This window comes from Alexandromys fortis, unplaced genomic scaffold (assembly GCF_014885135.2).
Source record: "Alexandromys fortis isolate MF-2015 unplaced genomic scaffold, M_Fortis_MF-2015_v1.1 scaffold_165, whole genome shotgun sequence".
Classification (NCBI taxonomy): Eukaryota; Metazoa; Chordata; class Mammalia; order Rodentia; family Cricetidae; genus Alexandromys; species Alexandromys fortis.
Window position 1 is genome coordinate 440,933 of NW_026068038.1, and position 24,903 is coordinate 465,835.

The 24,903-nt window shown below is 49.4% G+C and overlaps 1 protein-coding gene across 2 annotated transcripts in view; it reads left to right on the top strand.

Moving 5' to 3' along the window:
• Nucleotides 1–5,445, top strand: part of Usp10 (ubiquitin specific peptidase 10) — a 48,723-nt gene extending 43,278 nt beyond the window's left edge. For both annotated transcript variants that reach the window (XM_050165239.1, XM_050165241.1), the window contains exons 11-14: nucleotides 67–232; nucleotides 2,308–2,452; nucleotides 4,095–4,160; nucleotides 4,454–5,445. In XM_050165239.1, the coding sequence (XP_050021196.1) occupies nucleotides 67–232; nucleotides 2,308–2,452; nucleotides 4,095–4,160; nucleotides 4,454–4,641 (565 nt within the window). In that variant the 3' untranslated portion in view covers nucleotides 4,642–5,445. The remainder of the gene's footprint in view (nucleotides 1–66; nucleotides 233–2,307; nucleotides 2,453–4,094; nucleotides 4,161–4,453) is intronic.
• The last annotated feature ends 19,458 nt before the right edge of the window (nucleotides 5,446–24,903 follow it).

Sequence of the window (24,903 nt, forward strand, 5' to 3'; positions counted from 1 at the left end):
GTTAATCTTAAAAAGTGACGAAGAGTGGCCTCTTAACATCTTTTTTGTTTTCAATTGCCATCCTAGGTCTGTGGTTTACCAGCAGAGTTCCAAAGAATCCGCCACTCTGCAGCCGTTTTTCACATTGCAGTTGGATATCCAGTCTGACAAGATACGCACAGTCCAGGATGCCTTGGAAAGCTTAGTGGCAAGAGAGTCTGTCCAAGGTTACACCACCAAAACCAAGCAGGAGGTATGCTCAGGCTGGTCAGGAACCTGTGCGAAGGCCCTCTAGATGCACGAAGAGGACAGAAGTAGGAAGGCTCTTACACCAGTTAGTTAGCTTTCCTGAGTAGTTCCAGAATTTCGGGATGGAGTAATGGAGACAGATGGTCTTTTTCACTCTTGTGACCTGAGGAAAGGTCTCCTTTCTGCCCTACTTTGCTTTTCACTTTCTGGCAGTCCTAGTCCTGGTATCCTGAAGTCAGCCTACCTCCAACAGAGGCTAAGTCAAGATATAGAACAGTTCTGGACACATGTATTTTACATTTTAGCACAGATCACTCAGGACACCCACAGTCAGACAATACGCTGTTTGGATACATGCTGCTCTTTGATGTAACTAGACAAAGATAAATCCTTGAGTCTGTCTGTCCTCATAGTGATGAGCTGGGCTTGTACCTTCATCAGGAGAGGCTGTTACCTGGCTCTGTGTGCTTGTTCTTTTGGTTTGTAGTGGAGGCCACCTTCTCTTCATTATCAGGTGCAGCCTGTGAGTGTCTGTGCTGGGACCTCTACTTTTGTGTTATGGTTGTTGCCTTGGTATTTGGGGTGGCTTTGGGCCACCAACCAGCTCCCAAATAAAAACACAAGACTTATTTTAATTACGAATGCTCGACTTAGGCTTCTCACACTAGCTCGTCTAATTTAACCTGCTTCTATTCTATTTGTTTACGATTTCCTTGGGACTCTTTATCTTTCATTGTTTATGTTCTGCCTTCCCACTTATTCCATGACTGACTGGCCCCTGGCATCTTTCTGGTGGCCACTTTCCCCCCAACCCCCCCAAATTGCTCTGGGTAATTGGGGAACTTTTGACAGGGAGTGGAAGGAGGGGAGGCTATGGTTTGGATGTGTTGTATGAGAGAAGAATAAGGTTTTTTTTTTTTTTTGTTTTTGTTTTTCAAGACAGGGTTTCTCTGTGGTTTTGGAGCCTGTCCTGGAGCTAGCTCTTGTAGACCAGGCTGGTCTCGAACTCACAGAGATCCTCCTGCCTCTGCCTCCCAAGTGCTGGGATTAAAGGCGTGCACCACCACCACCCGGCAGAATAAGGTTTTTTTGTTTGTTTGTTTTTTAAGAAAATTTGTGTCTCAGTTTAATGAAACCCTAGAACTGAGAGTTTTAGTAACCATGTTTTGTTTTAAGCTTTTGTTTTGTTTGTTTATTTAGACAGTTTCTCAGTGTTGCCCTGGCTGTCCTGGAACTCACTGTTGACCAGGTTAGCCTTGAACTCAGAGATCCACCTCACCTGCCTCTGCCTCCTGAATGCTGGGATTAAAGGCGGTGCCCCCACCACCTGGCTGATGGGCCAGAAGTTAAAAGGTTGAAACTATGACATCAAGTACCTGGAATGAGTCTAGAATTTATGATCTGGAGATTAAACTGTTGGTTGGTGCCCCTCTCAGCTTCCCACCTCTTTGTTAGCTCACAGGTTTCTGTGTTTGTTAGGTTTCTTACCCAAGGAGATACAAATAGATGATCTGGGAGGAGATACAAATAGATGATCTGGGAGGCCCAGGTCCTACCAGATGTAGCCTCTAGTGAACTGCTCTCCTCAATGTCTTGCTGTCTATTACATTGTTACTTAATATTCTCTTTGTCTTCAAATAAATAGTGGAGCTTCAAGGAAAGGAATGACCAACTAAGGTGCATTTAATGGAGAAAAACAATAAACCCCAGCACCAGGCATAGGCCGGGAACAGTACTGGTTGGGCAGAATAGTGCAGCATCCATCAGGACACAGTGTTTGATCCACAGTACATGTCTTCAGGATTACTCAGTGTTTGTCTGAAGAAAGATACTAGATAGGTTTATGAATGAGAGTGGAAAAGACAGGCTAGTGCATGCCAGTTCCCTCTTCTCAGTGCTTGTGTTCTCGGCTTACTGTCTTCACTTGGAGGCTGCAGATGGGCTTCAAGACTAAGGGCTCCTTTGCAGGTGTGTCTGTGGGGGTGCAGATGTGGCTAGGGCTGGGAAGAGCTGTGGAGCCCTACAGAGGGAGCTGCTGCAGCCAGGCAGGCCTCTGAGCCTAGGTACATTGTGTCACAGGTTGAAGTCAGCCGGAGAGTGACTCTGGAGAAGCTCCCTCCTGTCCTTGTGTTGCACCTGAAGCGCTTTGTCTATGAGAAGACGGGTGGGTGTCAGAAGCTGGTCAAGAACATTGACTACCCGGTGGACTTGGAGATCAGCAAAGGTAATGCCCAGCCCTGCGCTCCTGCAGCACCCCCTGCAGGCCCAGGAATTGTCACTCAGTGAATGTGACACCAACTCAAAGTTCTTTAAATTTATTGACATTTGTGGATTTTTATACTAAAATTCTCATTAGAGTAGTTTTCTTATTTTTTAATATGATTTATGGGTATTTTGCGTACATGTATGATTGTACCAAGCACATGCTTGGTGCTGGTGGAGGCCAGAAGATCCCCTGAGTTTAGAGTTATCTGCTGCCATGTTGTTGCTGGGACTCAAACTCTGATCCTATGAAAGAACAGCCAATAATCGTAACCATTGAGCCCTCTCTCCACCCCCTTTTTTTCTTCCTTTTTTTGTTTATTCGAGAAAGGGTTTTACTGTAGCGTTGGGGCCTGTCCTAGAACTAGCTCTTGTGGACCAGGCTGGAATCGAACTCACAGAGATCTGCCTCCTCTGTCTCCCAAGTGCTGGGATTAAAGGAGTGTGCCACCACTGCCCGGCTATTTTCCTTTTTTTAAACACAGGGTCTCACTGGGTAGTGCTAGCTGATCTAGAGATCACTATATAGGCCAGGCTGGCCATGAACTCTGACAGAGATCTCTGTCTGCCTCTGCTTCCTGAGTGCTGGGATTAAAGCTGTGCCCACACCTGGCTTTGAGTAGCTTTGTCAAAGATAGAAACAAAACTGAAATGAAACATTTTAACTAGATGAGAGAAGTAGAAGAACAGCTCTGATGAGCAGCAGGTGTTGGCAGTGTAAGCCCTCTGGCCCCAGACAGTGATTTGTGGCCTGTGCAGTGATGTGCTGGCCATTGCTTTCCATAGGCCTCTGCAGCTCAGTGACAACACTGTATTGTAGATTTTTGAATTTTATGTATATAAGTGTTTTATCTGTGTGTATTTGCACCACACAACTACCCATCTCCACCAGCTCTGACAGCATGTCTTAAAGAGCCCCCGGGAAAGAAAGGTACCTTACTATAAATGTAGGTTGAAGGTTTTGTGTGGGGGGGTAAGAATGCATGCCAGAGCACACATGCCGGTCAGTGGACAGACAAATCTCACCTTTTATTTGGGATCTTGTAGTTGAATTCAGGTCACTTGGCTTGCATAGCAAGAACCTTTACCCGCTGAGCCAGCCATCTTACTGCTTCCCCTCATTTTTTTTTCACTATATTTAAAATAATTTGTTTCCCCTGCATACACACTGGCATTCGTGTGGAAGTCAGACAGCCTTTGTCAGTTCTCTCCATTCACCATGTGGATTCTGGAAGTCCGGGCTCTAGGGGGCAGGCACTGTACACTCTGAGCTGCTCTGCCAGCACAGAAGAACTTTCCCGAAATGTTACAGTTGTGACAAACATCTTAGTGCCAGAGCCTGACTAGGAATGCAGCAAACCCAGGCAGTCCACAGAACACATGGGTCTGGGGAGCAGAAGCCCTGTATGCTTGGGTTCTTGTTTCCTGGTCCAGCAGCTGGGTATGCAGTTATCACCTCTGCCCCTTGACTGTCATGACACCTTCAGATCCAGTCCTGACACAGCTCTGGTGCAGGACCTGCCCATCCCTGTTCTGACCTCTAAGTGGGGTGGCTCTTGTTAGGCGAGGCTGTCACCAGTCAGTGTTGCTGTTTTGTTTTCCAGAACTACTTTCTCCGGGAGTCAAAAATAAGAATTTTAAATGCCACAGAACCTATAGGCTGTTCGCAGGTGAGTGTGTTTGCCCACGGCTCCCTCACAGACATAGCACAAGCGGGTCTGTGTGGGACCTCGGCAGAACCCTGCTAGAATACAGTGTCCCAGAGAGTGGGTACTGGGAGAGCTTGAATGTCTAGAAAGCAATTGGGTTTGACATGGGACGGTTCTCACAATAAGTGTCCCGCTGAGTCAGTGGTCTGTTGGCCCTAGTGGAGACGCCTCCCTTTGGAGGGATTAGGTGGGGATCTGTGGCAATGGGGTTGAGGGCCTTTTCTCATGGTTGCCTTCTGGACATCGTCTTTCAGTGGTCTACCATCACGGTAACAGTGCCACAGGCGGCCACTACACTACAGACGTCTTCCAGATTGGGCTTAATGGATGGCTGCGAATCGATGACCAAACGGTCAAGGTTATTAACCAGTACCAGGTGGTGAAGCCAACTGCTGACCGCACAGCCTACCTCCTGTATTACCGCCGTGTGGACCTGCTGTAGCCGTGTCTGTGTGCCTGCGTGTGTGCCTGACGCTGCTTCCTACAACTCCCAGCTCACTCACGTCCCACCTCTCTAGTGGCTCCTTGGAGAGAAACTCTCCCTCTGCAACAGTGGGCTTGAATGAGAGAAGATGTCGGGGTCTGCACAGCGCAGCTCATGATGACTAACTTGAGAGACTGTCGCTTGAGTGAGGAAATGCACACGACTTTGTGGCGCTTCTGAAGACCTGCTGGCTCCTGAGAGAGGAGGTGGCTCACACTGTGTCCCAGTCTGATTGCATAGTGAAATGAGTCCCACACCAGCAGCTCTTGTACATTTGTGAAAATGAATTTTATCTTTCCTTAAAAAATAATTTTTTTAATTCATCACACTTTCCTCCCTTACCCTTTAGTTTTTGATAAACGATAAAAATGAGCCAGTTATCAGAGATGAGAGAGTTCTTACTTCAAGAGGAAATAAAATACACAAAACATGTCACTGGTTCCTAGAAGGAAACATTTTAACAATTGTGAGATGAAACTGCTGACTATACACTGCGGGTCAGACTTTGAAGTGCAGATGTCAGGCTACAGAGGTGGGTGATTGTAACTTTATTACCATGAAAAAATTTTAAATCACATTCATGATCTGTGTACACATGAAGAAAAGTGGGCAAAATAATGAAGATTGACATTTCCCAATGTCTACTGTGTAACCTCCTGTCCGCGCCTCTCTGATGCCGTGTCCCTAATTGTACACAGTGTAGTGGTTCCTAGGCGTATAAAGTTGTCACCCGTCAATAAAGATCACAGAGTTGGTTTAAAACTGCGTGTGTGGAAACACCTTTTCTATAAGAGGCCTCTCTCCAGTCCTGTAAGCCTTCTTTCTGGTCAGCCTCTGAACTCAGCTAGGATTCTGGCTGTGTCAATTAGCATGAGAGGGCCTGGCTTTGACTTTTGCTCCCTCTGATCCTGTGACTTAGGTCAAGGCCTAGTCTTACTTTGAGTGTCTCTGATGCTCCCCTCCGCTTCTGACAGATGAGGCTGCCAGCGCTGGGCTCTACAAAGCAGGGCTTGCAGTGGATGATAGCCTTTTCTCCCAGGCTCCACTGTGATGCGACAATGTTTCTGTCAGTCACTAATGGTGCCCAAGTCCTACTTAGCATCCCTTCAGGACGTGGAACTGTGGTTCCTGTGCATTCTAGAAACCAGTAAGCATCCTCCCGGATGCCAGCACTTATTCTCCGGGTGTTGTCGCTGGAATGGTTGTGTCCTCTGCTGTATTTGTGACAAATGTGGCCAGAGCAGGAGGCCCACGGATGCAGTCATGCTTCCAAATGAAATGTATAAGCGTCCTGTGTGTGTACTGGAGCCATTTTCCCTTCCAGTGTCTGTGTTGTCCTATACGAGATAGTTGTGTGTGTTTCCTTTAGCCCAAAAGGTTGGAAAAGATTAAAATGTTGGGACCCCATCTGAAGACCTTTGTGCAGTGAACAGAGATGAAGTCCAGTGGAGTACTTGGCATTTTGTCAGCTAGGGACATGTGGTGATCTGCCTTCTCAGGCAGGAGGCTGTCTCTTATGTGGTGTGCTCCCTTTTATGTGGCCAATGTTGTTGGTCGCTACCCTGGCCATGGAGGACAGTGTGCTTAATTGAGCCCATTCCTGACTGGGCTTCTGTACCAGATACCATACAGTGTGCTAAGACAACAGCCGGAGGCCGAGGCTAAGGTGGAGGGGCAGATCCTGTGTGTAACCTGGCTTCAGTCGTCCTCCCAAGGCAGTGTGAGCTCTGCTTTCTCTTAGAAGGCCATGCATTCCTTCTGGATTCTCCCTCCTTGACCCCATCTAACCCTAATGGCTCCCTGGGAGCCCTAACAACTTGGTCCCTGGGGTTTAAGGTTCTGACATCTTAGCATTGGAGAGAGGTGAACATAGCCTGTGGACCCAGCACTATTCAACTCAGGATTCTTTTAAAAATTTTTCTTTTTTTTTCGAGACAGGGTCTCTCTGTGGTTTTGGAGCCTGTCCTGGAACTAGCTCTTGTAGACCAGGCTGGTCTACAATTTTGTGTGGTCTAAGCTGCACCAGTACACTGCCGGTTACAGATGCATTCTGTCCTTGGGTAGAGCACGAGGCTTTGGAATCTAATCCTGTCCTGTTAGGGGTTAACTTTCTGCTGGGTTTCCCTGGCTTTAGGTCATTCATACTCAGAACTTCCTGCAGACTTCACTGTTTGAAGCAGACGTTTTCCTAACCAAATTTCAGTCTGTCAATGTCCTTACGTCCAGGTGAATGCTGAGGTGACATCGGTCATGTCTCTGGGACTGACATTCAAGATTGGAAACTGGACACTTGGAAGCCTCAAAGCCCTTCAGGAGTCAGACCGGATGGTAGAGGCTTAGGATGCTCCCTGGAATCCTAGATCAGGGTCTCTGTAAATCCTACAAAAATGTTTCCAGACATAGCCAGCTATCCCCAGGGCTTCTTTCCCCCAGTTTAGCCTAGGTGGGTTTGGATTGGAGCTTCCATCAGCAGTGTCCATGGTCTGGACACCTTCATTCCTTTTTGCTGCTGAGGAATGTCCCCACACTACCATGTTTCCTGTGCGTGGATGGACTTGCTACCAGCGAGGGTTACTCTAGATGTTCTTGAGTTGTGTGTGGTGCACACAACAGTTCTTTTCAGGCATTCTCGGACTTCAGCAGGAGTTACTGCCACTTTGTTACCTCTTCCAGCCTATGTCTGCAATCTGCAATGGGGAGTTCTGCTCAGGAGCTGAAGCCTCTTGCAGGGTAAGGCAAACCACACACAGTCAGTTTGACTGTCAGGTCCTCCAGCTTCTGGATACAGAAAGGTCCCAAGTTTACCAGTTTGGTGGCAATATCTCTTGGTTCTGAACTGTGTTGCTGTCCTCTCTTCATGGCTGCCACTCACTGACTGTCACCTAGCACTCTGGGGGCTGGGCTGAGCAGCTGAGCCTGCACAGCAGAGGGGTAGGCATCACACGCAGCAATGGGAGATTTCAGTCACTTTTGCTTGCCTAGCTTAATGTCCCCCCACTGCTTGCCCTTATTTGCCTCTGGTAAACTCCTACTACTTCTGCAAGAAGAGCAGAGACCTCAGGTTTGTTTGTGGGGAAGGTTTCTGTGGGCAGAGGTGCTGTTGGCACGTGGGTGCTGGTTCCTGCTGGGCCTCTCTGGCTTGAGCCACCTAGCCCCTCTCTCTGTGCCCTGTAAGTTTTATCAGGAGGACCAATAGGTGACAGACCAGAGACTTTGTTTTCCTTTTAGCTTCATTCCTGGCACTTCCAGAGCCAGTTCTCAGGGTGCAGGGGAGGAATGTGTATTGCAGAACATTAGTTTGACTATGTAAAGATGTGTTGGATTTCCCTAACTGTGTAGAAATGTGTTGCTTCTTTACCTTGCCTTCCTAAGGCGCCTAATTGGTCTAACAAAGCTAAATGACCAGTAGTGAGGGAACAGGTCTAGGCAGGACGTCCAGGTAGGGGGAGAGTAAGTGGGATGAGGGATTTAGACTGGGGTTGGTGGGGAAGGGAGAAAGAAAGAGCCAGGGACACTCCAGGGGCCAGTCTGTCAGACACCGAGGAAGCAGGAAAGTAGGGCACACAGAGTGAAAGAAAAGTAAAACGTCCCAAGGCAAAACATAGATGAGTAGAAACAGGTAAAATGAAGTTAAAAGAGCTAGTAGGAGAAGCTTAAGCTAAGGCTGAGTGAGCATTCGTAATTACTAATAAGTCTCCATGTTTTCTATTTGGGAATTGATTGGTGGCCCAAAAGAAAAATCCAACTACAAAACTGAAGGACCGTTGTGAGCCAAGCTAGGGAGTCTGTGTCTCTGCGTCTACGTTATGCGTTTTCCACAGTGGGCACTTCTCACTATTTGTGTTTTGAGACAGGGTTGCAAGTAACCCAGGCTGGCCTTGAACTTGGATAAAGCTAAAGTGACTTTGGCTTCCTCTGCTTTCCAAGTTCTGGGCATGTACCACTACATCCAGCCATTTTTCAGTTTTTGTCTACACAACTTGCCTTCCTGGGGTAGCTGGTGGACTCTCCTGCTCACCGTCCTCCTTACAGGAGTCTCCAAGGCCTGAGGTTTCACTGTGCCACAAACCCAGGAGATTTAGCTGGGGGGAGCATGCTGGCCAAGTCTGTACCCTCTGAAAAGGAAAGCACTAAGTTCAGGTTCTAAAGCTAGCATGGCAGTCCTGTGCCCATAAGATGCAAGGACCTAATTCCACGTGTAAAGCACAGGGTACCGAGACTTCTTGGGCGCCGGGTGCCATTCCATTCGGGTGACCTAAGCACAAACAGATCCTAGCCCTGAGGATTAAGTTCCCCCTTAAATACTTGTGGGTTTTGAACTTGAGGGGGAAGTTTGCCTGGGAACGCTGTCTTGGGATTCCATCAAACACTTGGAAAAGAATCTGAAAACATTTCTAAACCCTTCATGGTTTCAGCCTAAATCCTAGTTGGTTTTTTAATAACCATAGTTATTGGGGCTTCATCATGTTATTATTATTATTATGACTGACTGAGGAGATGACTTTGCTGAGAGTTCAAGGTGGTATGAGTTGACCTGGGGACTCCCATGGTCTGGCTGGCAGGCTGCAGCACACACACTCGGGCTTTCAGAAATAGCTGCCCCAAATCTGATGTTAGAGTCAGGTGGCAGCTCATTTTCAAATGTGCGCATTTATTCATCACAGATGGACCAAATCCCTTTCTGCACCATGCTTGTAGCTGCTAGGAAACTGAGGTGAGAATTCTGACCACACCCTTTTCCCCCGTTTCCCCCTGCCTCTCCCCTTCCTCCTCCTCTTCCTTCTCTTTTCTCCCAGCATTGAGGATTGAACCCAGGGCCCTGGCAAGCGAGGCAAGAGCTCTATCACCGAGCTTTCTTACCAGACCTTTGTTTATTTTTTTCCTTTAGACACAGTCTCACCCTGGAGCCCATGGTGACCTTGACCCTCCTGCCTCAGCCTCCCAAACAGCTGGGGTGACGGCCTGAGCCACCAGGTCCCACCACTATTTTGAAAAGCTCACAGGGGTGAGAGAATGCCCAGGGACCTAGGACTGTAGGAATGTCACCTTGAATTTCAATCTCCCTGCAGAAAGACCTGTTGAGCTCTGCTCGTAGCATTCCGGGGCTTCTCTGGCACACAGCTGCAAGCTCTCCTCCAAGGCCTCGGAGCCACCTGGTCAGGCCCATCACAGCAGCGACCCCACCTCCTGGTACCAATTTCTGTCTTAGTTATTTATCTGGTTGTTGAGACCAAGCTGAGAAAAGCAGTTTAAGGAAAAAGGGTTCCTTTTGGCACACATTTAAGGACGCAGCTCATCCTGGGAGGGAAGGCATGGTGGCAGCAACATGAGGCAGCTGGTCACGTGGCATCCTCAGGAAGCAGGGAGGTGAATGCAGGTGCCCAGCTCATTGTCTGCTTTTTAGGTAGTCTGGCACCCTAGGCATAGTGCCACCCACATTCACGGTGCATCACCCCTCCTCAGGTAACCCAGGCCAGGCACTCCCACAGACACACAAGAGGAGTTTCCATGGTGATTCTGCATCTCATCAAGTTGACAATCAAGGTGAACTATCACAGTGCTCATGTTGCGGACAACTCTTGTCAGTGGCTCTTTTATTTTTGAACTGTGTGTGTGGATGTTTTGCCTGCATGTGTGTCTGCTCCAGGTGTGTGCCTGGTGCCCTCGGAGGTCAGAGGAGGGTGTCATCAGATCCTGTGGAACTGGAGTTATGGTTGTGAGCTGCCATGTGGGTGCTAGGAACAGAACCAGGGCCCTCTGAAAGAGCAGCCATTGCTCTAACTACTGAACCACATCTCGGTGGATTCTGGGATCATCATCCCTTGAATTTTAGTCTGTAGAGACTATGTGAGGTTTATGGCCTAGAGAGTGGGCTTCTTTCCCGTCTAGTCTATATACCTTTTTTTTTTTCAAGATTTCTTTATTTTGTGTGTGTCTTAGAGTTTCCATTACTGTGATAAATACCACAACCAAAAGCCAATTGGAGCAGAAAGTATTAATTTGACTTAAACTTCCAGGCAATAGTCCATCACAGAGGGAAATCAGGGCAGGAACTTGAACAGCGCAGGAACCTGGAGGCAGGAGCTGATGCAGAGGAGTATTGCTTACTTGGTACTTGCTCTTATGGCTTGCTCAGCCTGCTTTCTTAGAATTCAGGATCACCAGGCCAGGGGTAGCCCCACCCACAATGGTCTGGGTCTTCTCCATCAGTCACTAACGAAGAAAGTGCCCTGCAGACTTGCCTACAGCCCAAGTGTTATGGGGGCATTTTCTTAATCCAGGCTCCCACCTCTCAGATGTCTCAAGCTTGTGTCAAGCTGGCACAAAATTGGCCCACAGAGGGTGGGAGTGCAGTGCCTGAGGAGGCCAGCAGAGGGCAGATTCCCTGGGACTAGAGTTACAGAAGGCTGGGAGCTGCCCTATGGTGCTGAGAGTGGAAGTCTGGTCCTCTGCAAGAGCAGCCAGTGCTCTAACCACTGCGCTGTCTCCAGCTGGTTTCCCTTTTTACTGCCCTCTGGCTAGGCCTTCTGATGAGATAGGGACAGGGAAGCTCAAGTGTGAGAGTCATCTGATGCCATCTGGGGGTTTTGCTTAGTTTATTTCCTTTGCCAGATCTGAGAAGTAGTCTTCTCTTATTCTCTCTGCTTTTCTAGAGGTGTTTTTTTTTGGGGGGGGGGCAGGGGGATTGTCTTGATTTGAGAAAGTGTCACTCTGTAGCCCATGCTGCTCTGGAACTCACTGCCTCTGTTCCTGAACACCAGGATTGCAGGGGTGGACCACTGTACCCAGCCACCATTTACTTTTCATAGCAATGATGCGCAAAGGATCCAGCTGTCTTTACAGCAGCCAAAGGCTTTACCTGAGGGTCAGCTTTTCCAGTTGTTCATCTTCCTCATCCTGCATTTTGCTTGCTGAGTTAATTCTGTCTTCCTTACGTGGAACGTGGAGATTGGGAGGTTATCACATCCAATCACGTACCAGATTGTCGATCACCTTTCTACTACTGTGACCAGATGCTGGAGATAGACACCTTATAAAGACAAAAGGTTTATCTGGGCCTGTGGTGCATCATGTATGGTGGCTTGGAAGCAGAGGGGGAGAGCCCAGAAGGCACTACAGCCCCAGTACCCCATCCAAGGGCACGGCCCTACCACCATCCATAATGTCACAGGCTGGGGGCCAAGTCTTCATTCCACACGTGGTTTTTAAGTGCCGCCATCCAAGCCACAGCATACAGAGGCAGGGAACACAAAGAAGGCCTGTGTGACTTTAACTATGGTGGCACCGAGAGCCATTCCTGATCCTGGGCAGTGGTAAGCAGAGTCCTAGCCAGTCCACGGTGGTGGATGGAGGGTGACCTGGACAAGCAGGTCACGTTCTTCAGTGACAGGGTCCAGAGAGAGAGAATCAGGACATCAGAAGATAAAGGATAGAAGACAGAGAAGATAAAAGTCTGGAATCGGGAGTCCTGCACGTGCTGTGTCTTCAGCCAGGCTTGTTCTTGAGTTTAGAGGAACCAAGCTCCTCTTCCATTTATCAGGGCCTTGGTTGACCAGTCCAGCCTCTACAGGAAGGCTGGAGACCTCAGTCACCAGTGCTCACCTAGTGGGAGGATGACTTTGACTTGGGTCAGGCACACACAGCCAGGAACCTCTATTTTATTTTATTTCTTTTTTTCTTTCTTACTTTTTTTTCTTTTCTTTCTTTCTTTCTTTTCTTTTTTTTTTTTTTTTTTTTTTTTTTTTTTTTTTTTGAGACAGGGTTTCTCTGTAGCTTTGGAGTCTGTCCTGGAACTAGCTCTTGTCGACCAGGCTGGCCTCGAACTCACAGAGGTCTGCCCACCTCTGCCTCCCAATGCTAGGATTAAAGGTGTGCGCTACCACCGCCTGGCTATTTCATTTCTTTTTATCACTTACTTTGACCTGTATTTTTAATAGTTCTCTTGAGGATTTTGTGTAACATGTTTGATCATATGCACCCCTCTCCCAACTCTTTTCTGCCCCCCCTTGCTTCCCACCCAACTGCGTGTCCACCCCACCCCACCCCCGCCCATGAAGTCCGTTTTGTGCCACCCGTATATTCTTGGATGTGTGGCCATCTACTGGAGTGTGGGTTGACTTAAGTGGCCTGTCCTCTCCCAGCGGCTGTCAGTTGCCCATAGCTCTTCTGCTTGGGATAGGACTCGGCGGCCTGAGCCTGTCTTGTGCATGCTGTCCCAACTGCCGTGAGTTTATGCGTGCAGCCTCTCTGCTGTGTCCGGAAGACAATTTCTTTTAGTCATCCACGGCCCATGGTTGGCTCTTACATTCCGCCTCCTTCCCCCCAAAGGACCCTAAGGCTGGGCGGGGGGTGGGGTGGTCTGTGACACAGATGTCCCAGTTTGGGCTGCGTGTGCCACAGTATCTCATTCTCTGCACCTTGACCAGTTAATCTGTGCTGATCCCCATTTCCTGCGAGTAGAATCTTCTCTAGTAGGGCTGAGCGATGTGGCTGTCTGCTGTATTTTAAAGGGTTGTAAGCTGCCGCTGATGAACGAGGGCCCTGAGCACTGGCCGTGGGTCAGCACCTTACACACATCTCCTCCACAGCAGCCCAGAGGCCAGGGAATTTCCCGTTCTCATTTACAGAGCAGCAAAGGAGGCCAAGAGGAGGGCACAGCAGCATGCACAGCAGGGATTCAAACTCTGCCAGCTTCAGTGGTGGCAGCGAACACTGGGCCAGGGATGCCTGGGAGCCACTGAGCCACAGGGTCTCAGTGACGTGGGTTTTGCTGGTGGGAAATGCTAGTGAAGAGCGGTTCCCCTCAGAGCTCACAGGCTGGGCATTCTGTTTTGGTTAAGAGTTCTGGGAAGCCCGCACTCCTTCTGAGCTGCCGTTCCCACTCTGAGAGTTCTGGCTTTCTCCTGCCCGTGGGAACCTGATGACTCTAGCCTGCAGCAAGCGGGCCTGACTCATGGCCAGGAGGTGTAGGTTCCAGTGGCTGTATCAGGGTCCCTCAGCTGTGGTGACTGTCACAGCATAGTCCCTGAAGAGGCTATGCAGTGGTGTCAGCCCCTTGTAGTCACTGTGGACAGCTCCTAGGCAGGTGATGTTGCACCCAGTGTGAACCGTCTGCCCTGGACCATAGATGTCTTGCTGTCTGTCCTACGGTCTTCCTGTACCTGACTGGGTGGAGGAAGGAGGAAGGCTGCCAGCTACTCTTAGCCTCTGCCCCCGCCCCCATTTCTGGACTTCATGCTCTTCCTCTAATGGCCCCTCCCTCCTGTTCTGCGTTTTTCGTTCATGTTCCTGTCTCTCATCCCCTCATAGTCCCACGTGCACATGCAGACATTCCCTGCTCTGACAGAATGGGGAAAACAGGCCGCCTGTCACCTTTTACCTCATGTGTTTATTACGGCCTTTTCTTCATTTATTCAGTACTGTGCCTGTGGCCCAGTGCTGATTTTGCTTAATCTGCTTAGTAAGTCTCTCTTTGCCCCTGGAGAGTGCTGTGGGTGTCACTCTTAGGATCCAGTGTGCACCTATAGATCCTGACACCTGGTAAGAGTTACTGTTGTTGAATGAGCATTGGGGTGAAGCAGGCACTCAACAACAGCATATCAGTTTGCCCTGACAGCAAAGCTCAGCATTCTTTACTGTTAGACATAAGGCAGACCTTCTTCTGTTCTTCAACAACGTAGCAGATCCTCCAGTTCTTCAATGTAGCGGATCCTTCCTTTCTTCTCCCATGGGCTGGGATTTTACAGCCCAGTACAAGAGGACTCTCTTCCCTTGGTTTTCAAGCAGGGGGTGCAGCTACTCAAACAGGCTTGGCCAAAGTCCTCTCTTCTGGAAAGTCTTCCCCCACCAATGTAGACAAGAATCTGCCTCTCCCCCCACTTCCCATGTTTTGGGAATAAAGGCATATTCTCCAGTACATCTGCCCTTTTAAGAGTAGTTTCTCGTTTTCCAATAAGGTCCGTGTTTGTTTGGTATATGTGTGGAATTTGTGCATGAGTGAATACATGTTACACATTTGTAGTCTAGCCAGCCAGCTGCCCCAAAGGATTTCCTGTCTCTTCCCCGAGGACTGGGGTCACAGGTCGCCCGCAGACCTTTTCAAGTTTTATGTGGTTTCTAGGGATCCAGACAGGTCAAGGGCCAGCCCCTCGCTTGTCTGGAGGTGGAGGCAGGTGGGATCATTTTCCTATCCTGAGAGTTTGAGTTCCTTCTGCTGGAGCGTCACACACCACCCCTCCTGCTTCCAACTGCCAGGCTTGCAAGACTTCTTTCTCAGCCTCTGCTGGGCTTCCTGATCCCTCCTTTACCCACGGTGCTGTGTGTCTGTCTCCAGCCCCTGAGGCTTAATGTGCTCATGTGTGAATCTCCCAGGTCATTTCTCAAGCACCTCCACCTCCACTGTTTTTGAAACAAAGTCTCTCTGGCGGGAGCTTCTGCTCTGGCTGAGGAGCCTGTGATCCCCACAGTCTGCCTGTCTCCATCAGGCCCAGCTCTTTGTGTGGCTTCTGGAGAGAGAACTCATGCCCTCGTGTTTGCGTGGCAAGTGCTTTAGGGACTAAGTTGTCTTCCCTACCTGCCCTCTCTCTGGGTTTGTTTTTGGGACAGAGTCTCTCTATGTGGCCAGGGCTGAGAGTCTGATAATGTGTCATGGCATTCACCACCATGCCTGATGAAGTCTCCTTTGTCTGATTTTAACCTATCTAGATTTAAAATAGGGGTTTTTCAAGTCAGGGTTTCTCTATATAGCTCTGACTGTCTTGGAACTCTCTAGGTAGACCAGGCTGGTCTTGAACTCAGTGACCCATCTGCCTCTGCCTCCCAAATGCTGGGACTAAAGGTGTGCACCACCACTGCCTGGCCACTGTCCAGTTTCTTAAAGACTGAAGTTTCACTAGAGAGACATGGCAAACAGGCTTCTAAAATTCTGAGCCATGTATCAGGGAACTGAAGATCTGGACTTTTTGGTTGAGACAGGGTCTCTCTGAGCCTGAAGCTATCAACCATGCATGCACATCTGGATTAACCTGTGAGCATCACAGGCAACAGAATGGAAGCTGGACTGGTGGCAAATGCCTTTCCCTGCTCTGAGTCATGAGAGGAGCCAGGCAATGAGCCCCGGGTCACAGGCCCAGCCTTCCCTCCCTTTTGCTGCTCCCTCTCTGGAGCTGTTTATACTTCAGACTTCTCTGGCTTAGTGGGGCCTTTCTCCAGCAAGAGCTTCCCGGGCCTGCTGTTGGAAGCTGAGTCCATACTTTTTTGGCCCATGTGGTCCATCCAGTATGCTGTTTGGAATGGGAGCTGACCCTGTGGACTGCATGAAGCCTTCCTTGCCTTGTTTTATTTCAAAGTCTTCCCAACAGGTACCACCAAGACCAGCCGTGTCAGTCCCTTCTATGGCTCATGACAGAAACTCGGTGTCCTGAAGGTTCTTGCTGGAATTCCATCCAGCACAGGCTGTGTCTCTCCCAGGGTCCACAGCCTGGGCCCCTAAGCAATCCAGGGAGGCCTGTCATTGTTGAACTTTCTAAAATTGGTGAGCAGCTTTTCCCTCAAGGCCTTCTTGGTTGACATTGCCCACATATCAGGAAAAAGCCAGCTTGCTAGCAGCAGTGAAGGAATCTGCTTGATGAAGCAGATTCTGCTGAGGGCACCAACCAACCCAGCTTGTGAGGCCCGCGCCATCCTGCAGAACGGGACTCCCAGCTGGAGAGGCAGCGACTCTGGTAAGTGAGCAGGAGCAGGTACAGTGACGCTGAGGGGGGAGGGGACCCCAGAGAGACCCCAGGAGTGACCCCGAGGTCTAGGACAGGCTGGGCCGATGGATGGTATCTTAGGGTCACTGTTGCTGTGACAAAACCCTGTGACCAAAGCAACTCGGGGAGGAAAGAGTTAATTTCACTCAGTTTACCCCACATCGCCTTCATCCCTGAAGCCAGGATAGGAGCTTAAACAGAGCTAGAATCTGGAAGCAGCAGCTGATACAAAGACTCTGGAGGGGTAACTGCTTGCTGGCTTGCTCCTCCGTGCTGTCTTATAGAACCCAGGACCACCAGCCCAGGGATGGCGCCACCACAATGGGCTGGGTCTCCCCCATCAATCACTAAGAAGATGCCCCACAGGCTTGTCTGCAGAGCCATCTTCGGAGGCGTTTTCCTAAGTGAGGTTCCCTCCTCTCAGATGACTTGGGTCAAGTTGACATTAAATTATCCGGCACATTTTTTTTTTTTTTGTCATCTTGACACACAAACACATTAAGCCACACCCTCCTTTCTCATTCGACCTCAAGACCTCATATTAAAAACATAAGCAACTTTAAAAGGCCCACAGTCTTTATAAATTCAAATACACTAAAACTCCCCTCTCTTTAAAATATCCAATCCCTTTAAACATCTAAAGCCTCGCTTAAAAGTTCAAAATTTAAAAGTTCCTTCAGCTGTGGGCTTCTGTAAAAATCAAAGTTAAGCTAAATCCTTTCTTCAAGAGAGAACCAGTCACATCTGAACAAAGCAAAACCAAATTCTAACAGTGTAAATAACTCCGTGTCCGATATCCGGGATCCACTCACGATCTTCCGGGACTCCTCCAAAAGGCTTGAGCCGCCTTTCCCACTCTGCCCTAGGCAGCACACACAGCTCGTCCTCTAGGCTCGGGCTGGCTCCCCTCCACTGCTGCTGCTGTTCTTGGCAGTCAACCCATGGTCCTGTAATCTCCAAAACCACTGGGGTCTTCTGCTGTTCCTGGGCTGCGCTTCCACCAGTAGCCTCTCATAGGTTCTCCTCATGGTGCCAAGCCTCTCTGCATGACCCCTTCCATCCTGGGGCTGCCATGGAGGCTGACCTTCACCAGTGGCCTCTATCGGCCTTCCATAGTGCCACGCCTCAATCAGCTGCTCTCCATGACCCCTTCATGACTTTAAAACCAGCACCACCTGGGTGACTCTTACACTACCAAGTTCGGCTGTCAGCACGAGGTACAGCCTTGGCCGCCTCTGGACCACAGCTTCTCTCTGCTCTCAGGAGACACTTCCCAGAAGACCTCACCTCAGTGATGCTGGTCCCTTTGCTAATTTCTCAGCTCCAGCAAGCAGCATCGAGTATCCCAGGAAAGCCAAGGTTTCACATCAGTAGCTTGGGTATCTTGTTAATCACAGCTGGTTCTACAGCCCCAGCTAGCCAGAACCACAGAACTTTAATTCAAAATAACAAATGGCCCCAATAGTCTTTAAACTCCCCTCTGAAATGTCCCAAGCCTGCATCTTCTGCATTGTCCTCAACGTTCTCATCCTCCAAACTCCTAAAGAACAGCCCAGTGAGATCTCAACACCCATTGGCTCTTCTAGTCCCAAGTTCCAAAACCCTTTCTTCCATAGTCAGGTCTGCCACAGCAATACCCTTCTACCCTGGTACCAACTTTATTTGGTTATGGTTTCTATTGCTGCAGTGAAACACCATGCTCAAAATACAAGTTGGGGAAGAAAGGGTTTATTTGGCTTCCGCAGCATTGTTCACCATCAGCCACTAATTAATAAAATGTCGGACAGTCGGACCTTACAGAGGCATTTTCTCATTGGAGTTTTCACCTTTCAGGTAACTCTAGTTTGTATCAAATTGACATAAAGCTAGTCAGGGCACTGAGTAAGCCATGATGAGCAAGTCAGTAAGCAGCACCCATTCATGGCCTCTACCTCAGTTCCTGTCTCCAGGTTCCTGTCTCGTCTTGAGTTCCTGTTCTGGCTCCCTTTGATGCACTTCTGTGGGTTACACATATACACATGCCCCACACACCTACACACACCACCTTCACACGCATATGCACGCAGAAATCCCATGGCTATGGTGTAGTGGTTAGACACTTGAGTGAGCCCTAGGTCCCATCTTTGGCACCAAGGAAAGGGCATTTCATAGTCTAGTGGCCTCAGACAGGCTGGCAGAGTAAGTGTTGATGGTTTTAGGGTTGAAATGAATGTCCTTCCTGGAGGACATCAGAGGACTTTAAAGGGAAGGTCAGTGGCCCCAAGTGCCTATTGTCTGTGACTTAAGCCACTCCCTAGCCCTACAGGGCTTTTGCAGGCATCCACAGCCTTTCTGGTCGTCCCCACATCTCCTGTGTGGGCTGCCCTACCTGGCAGCCTGAGACTGGCCAGCGGCCAGTTTGCTCATCTGGGATGTGTTAATCGATGGCTAGAAAATACGTAGGGTAATCGTGGGGCATTTCTGGTAAAGCGGCTTGACTAGGTGCCCTTCCAGAGCCAGACGCTGGGGCCATGCCTGGTGGTGTGTGGTCTGGGAGTCTCTGGCTACCTTGCCCTTGTGCGACTCTGCCCAGAAACTGCTGCCAGTGCTGTGGGCTGATTTATGGTGGTTTCCTGTGGAGCCTGCAGCCCCAGTCTGTGGCCTCTCTGCCACCCTCTTACAGACACAACTCGCCATGGGTCCGTATGAGTTCCCTGTGGTTGCTATAACAAACGACCACAAGCTGAGTTGCTTTAAACAATATAAACTTACCGTCTTAGCCCCTGAGTCAGAAGTCTCGGCTCTGTCTTAGTGGGGAAGGGGGCGTGGCGAGGTTGACTCCTGGAAGCACAGGAGAGGGTGCATTAGCTTCCTTTTGCAGCTTCTGGAGGCCTTGTACACCTCATTCTCTGTCCTCAGAGGGTTTCCCTCAAGCCCTGTTCCTGCCGGCACATCTTTCTCCCCCAATCCTTCCCTCACACTCCCCTCCTAGAGGTGATGTGCATGACTTCATCTGGCCCACTATTTCCTTCAGGATACTGTCCTTATGACCCAATCCATAGCAGGATCACATCTGTAGAGGCCTGCTCACAGAGCACTGAATGGCATCTCCCAACACTTGCACCCAGCGGGTACCTTAACAATGGGCTCTTTAAGTTCTGCACACCCGAGGTGCCTTTGTGTCCAAAATTTTTCTTTGCATGTATGTGGTGTGTGTGTGTACAGAAGTGTGACTGCCTCTGTGAGTGTGTGCGTGCATGTTGTTTAGCATAGTGCACATAGGGAGGTCAAATGACACCTGGGCATGATGGTGGGGGTGGGGTGGGTTGGGGTGGGGACTACTGCAAACTCCAGGCTAGCTGGCCTATGTGCCTCTGGATGAGTCTCCTGTTTCCACCTCCCATCTTTCCCGGGGAGTGCTGGGTTGACGGCTGTGTGGGATCCAGGAGCAAACACAGGTCGTAAGGCTTACATAGCTACACCTAGAGCTCTACCCGGTGAGCCATCTCAGGCCCGCACACATTTTCCTTTAACTTTCATACATATGCATTTATTATAGGCTGACAAATAAAATATGCTGTCAGAAAATTATAAAGAATCATTTGAACAGTTTCTTAAGTTATCTATTATTTATTTCATGTGTAGTGGTGTTTTGCCTGCATGTATGTCTGTGTTAGGGCATCAGATCCCCTGAAACTAGAGTTACAGACAGCTGTGAGCTGCCATGTGGTACTGGAACTCAAACCCTGGTCCTCTGGAAGAGCAGCCAGTGCCCTTAACCATTGAGCCATTTATCCAGCCCATTTGAAACAAGTTTTTATAAGGGGCAGCAGGGTGGTTCAGCAGGGAGGGCACTTGCCATGCAAGCCTTGTGACCTGGGTCTCCCTGGCACCCACATAAAGGTGGAACGGGAGAGCTGGTTCCACAGAGTTGTCCTCTGTGGCACAACCTCCTCCTACCATTCACATAGCAATAATAAATAAAATTAGAAACTAAAACAATAGAATGGTTCTTTGGTATATATGTATATCATATATACACCACATATATGTGTACACAATATATACATTTATATATACACATACATATAGTTTTACCATTAGAGACTAATGTAAATTTATATACTTATGCAATGGATGTATCTGTTTTGCATAAAGCATTAAATCCTGCTGAATACTCGATACTGCAGCACAGGCATCCGTAACGTTCTCAAGATTAACCTATGTTCTGACGTTGCCTTTACATGGCCCATAGTACACAGCGGCAGAAGTACATTCAGGGCCATTTCAGAACACTTGAAAGTTCTGTCCTAAGCCCAAATGCAGATTCCTTTAACATGAAAACTGAACCCTTTAAAACAATGCAATTGAAAGAGGTAGGAACCTGAGATATATGCCCTGAAGAACGGAGGTAAAAAGTTATTGGAAGTCTTTGTTCTCGGTCACGGAACCTCCGTGCTTCCGTGAGGAGAGCTGCACGGTCTCCTCAGTCAGAACTCTGCAGGGCAGGTGGAGGGTGCAGTGGCTTCCACCTGAGCAGAGTTGCATCAACAGCTACAGCCCAGTGCCGTGTCACGAGACGGCACGTGAAGATCAGTGTGCCCACAGGTGTGTTTAGAGTCACGTGACCCAACTTCTGTTGTTGCGTCTCTTGCTTACCCACAGCTGAAGAAGCCTTATACTGTGGCCTTATTTGGAGCCAGGGTCCTTGCTCAAGTTAAGGCCATCCATCCTCACACCCAAGAGGTCCCATAGCAGTGACTGGGGTGTTCTTAAGAGAGAGATGTGGGTGCAGACACAGAGAAAATGCCCTCTGACGGTGGTGGGGTTTAGATGTGGTCACAAGGCAAGGAATGCTGAGAACACTGGCCACTGCTAGAAGCTGAGAGGAGGCATGGCGGGTGTGTTAGACCTGAGGCGGGGGGAGGGGGGGAACCAGTTCCATGGCTGTTTGATTAAAGCAAGCTGTGTTTAGTACTGGCCAGCCGGCTGCCTCTCCCAAAGTCGGGATTCCAGAGAGCAGCCCCTCGCAGGCTTTTGAGGTCCCTTGTATGGGGAAGGGTTAGGGTTGATAGAAAGCAGCTGTCGGGATAATTGGTCATTAGCATCCGGACAGAAGAGTGGGGGGACTCGGGGTTCAAGGCTGCTGCCTGTGGGGTAGGAAAGCGTGAGAATCCATCATGTCGAAAGGGATCATGAAGGTATCAGGGAAGACATATTTTCATAAGGCAGAAGGGCAGTCATATATCACAGGCTCGGGAGTTTATTAGCAAGGCGAAGGGGTGGTTGTACATCATGGGGTCACAAGTTCAGCATAGGCTGAAAAACATGGTTTGCAGGATACGTTAGGCTTAGGAAATCAAAACCTACTCTCATAAAGTCTGGAGACTAAATAGCAATGCATGACAGTGTGGCCCCTTAGCATCAATATGGCTCCTCTTTTGGTTTCACAGTTGGTTCTCGCCTGAAGTCTAGAAAGAGCCCTAGTCTGTCTATACCTCTGCCCTGGCTTGTGACTTTCAGAACCAGGAGAGAAACCAGTAGCCCCAGGGACAGTGCATGGCATCCTGTTCCGGAATCTGCTGTTGGGGCTGGGAAGCCCCACAGAGGTCCTGGCCTCCGGAGCATGCTGGCAGTGAGTGGGTGACGATCTACAGCATCTTCTGGTCTCAAGCCAAATAACTGTTCCTGCTCTTGTGGGCCACCAGCTGCTCAGAGAAAGCGACCGCAGAGCCGTGGCAGGAACAGTCCGGGTGGGAACAGGGAGAGCTATGCTGGGGCCAGCTCCTTGTTCTCATCAGGTTCAGGACGACACGAACCTCCATCCAAAGGCTCAGTACCACTGAGGCAAGAAGACTACCTTCAACACAGGCCTGAGCCAGAGACGGATGGACCGTGTTCCCTGCTGTGGGCCCCTCAGAGACTGACCCACCTATCTTGGCTTGGTTTCCCGATGCTGTACTAAATACCCGAGGGGAGAGGGTGATTCTGGCCCACAGTTCAGGGTTCTGGAAGTCTGGGTGGCAGCAGGAACTTGACGTTCCAAGGATCTACAATCACAGAACTGAGCGTGAAGGCCACAGAGTGTTCTGCTCTCCTGCGGTTACTCAGCCTGTGCTGCCCTGTCTTTTGGACCCACTCACAATTAAAATGGGTCTTCCCATGTGAATAAATATGATCAAGGCAGCCCCCCAGGTATAGCCTGAGGTTCTAGATTCTGTCTATTTAACAGTACTATCACACCCCTTCCCCAATCTGAGGAGCACAATTCTGTGGCAGGGTGCTGGCAGGCAGGTAGCTGGGAAGACACCCACCTGGGCTTGCTGGTGGCCGGTCCTTGCGGTGTCTCCATCCCTTGCCCTAGGTTTGACTCCTTCTAAGACACTGGTCAGTTCAGCCCAGGAGCCCATGTGTGACTTCTGGCCTTGTGCCCATCTGTGAGAACAATCACATCCTGGTCTCCTGAGGGTGAAGAGGAAAACTGAGAACAGAAGTATAGAATGTTCTCTAGGATGTTCTTCTGCGAGCATGCGTGTACAAGCATGTGTGTGTGTGTGTGTATCTGTATGTGTGTGTCTATGTGTGAGTATATATCTGCATGTGTGTGTCTATGGGTGAGTATCTGTATGTGTGTCTCTGTGTGTGCGTCTGTGGGGACACATGTGAACGTGGGGGCACATTCATGTGTGTACATGTATGTGTGGAGCCTGAGGTTGACATGGAGTATCTTTCTCCATTATTTTTTACATTATTTAGTGAGGCGGGGTCTCTGAGCCTGGAACCCTCGATGGCACTGTAACATTCTCTGGGGAACCCCTGTCTCTGCTTCTCCATTGTTGGGATTATGAGCAAGTCAGCAGCTATGCCAGCCTGGCTTTGGTGGGTTCTGGGGATCCGGGCTCAGTCTTCAAGCTTGTACAGCAAGTCTTCGCCCGCTGAGCCATCTCAGGCCTTCCTCGGAGTTCTAAAGTTCAGAACTGGCTGTGTTGGAAGGGACATGTAGCTTCCAGAGCATTCTGTCTTCAGTGTGGTTTGTGGTGACACGTTGTAGTCTCAGTTCCCAGACTGTAGATACTGAAACCTCAACACGTCTTCATGTTCGGAGGCTGGCAACCCGGTGGTCCCTCTGAGGATCTCATCAGGGCTCCTTCACGCTGCTGCTAGTTAGCCAACCTCTCAGCTCGGGTGGGAGGGTCCAGAGTGTGACTTGCTGGTTCTGGCTCTCAGTTCAGGCTCCATGTTGGCTAGATGGTCACAAAGGTCCCTTGAGAGCTAAAGCCAAGGCTCAAGTCTCCCGCTTCAAGCTGGGAACTGACGCATGGTTAGTCCCATTGCGTTCCATAGGCCAAAGTCACACGGCCTTTGTGGGCACGGGGGGTGGGGGGGAAAGGACACACCGCAAAGGATCAAGGGAGTAAGGGCAGAATCACCCAGGGCTAGCTCTCTGATGGACCATGTGATCACTGCTCTCTGGGAGAACCATCGCCAGCTGCAGCGAGCACAAACCCAGCCGACTGATGGGAACGATCTGTAGTAAACACAAAGGATAAGTCAGGTGACGTCACCCTATAGTGCCCAGGGCCAGGCCCGTGGCCTCAGGTCATTTTCTCACTCTGCCTTCCCAGAGCCTCACCGTCATCCGTCTTGGCTTAGGCAGGAGGGTATATGGAATATGGAGGTTGTGTGGCAGCCAGGGAGCAACCTATGAAATTGGTTCTTTCCTTCCACTGTGTGATTCTGGGCCAGTGGTTCTCAACCTATAGGATGTGATCCCTTTGGGGTAGAATGACCTTTTCACAGGGGTCACATATCATATGTTTACATTACAATTCATACCAGTAGCAACAAAATAATTTTATGGTTGGGGGTCGCCACAACGTGAGGAACTGGGTTAAAATGTCGCAGTGTTAGGAAGGTTGAGAACCATCGCTTTAGGGGATTGAACACAGTTCATCAGGCTTGGCCGCGAGCATCCACAGCCCTAAGCGCGTGCACACACTTCTCAGAAAGGAAATGAGTATTTGCCCTTCTGAGTCTGCCTTATTTCTCTTAACTGGTGACTCCTGGTTCCATCCATTTTCCTGGAAACGACAGGATTTTTCTTGACTAAGGCTCCATGGTATACATGTTCACATTTTCTTTGTTCAGTCGTCTGTTGACAGCCATCTAGGCTGGTCTCACGTCCCAACGGCAGTGCAGACAGCAGCAGTTGAACACGCAGGATGTGGGGGTGGCCTGTGTGGCACTGACTTGGGTCCTTTGGGTACACGCTGACATTGGTAGTTGGGTCAAGGGTGATTCTGCTCTTAGTTGTGTATTTTCTTTTGGAGTCCCTGCACTGATGTTTACATCCTGGGGACATTTTTTTATTTAACTTAACATTATCGTTTTATATTATACGTATAGGTACTTTACCTGCATGCATGTCTGTGTGCAATGCTCACAGAGGCCAGAAGAGGACTCCTCTTGGAACTGGAGGAGCTGCCAT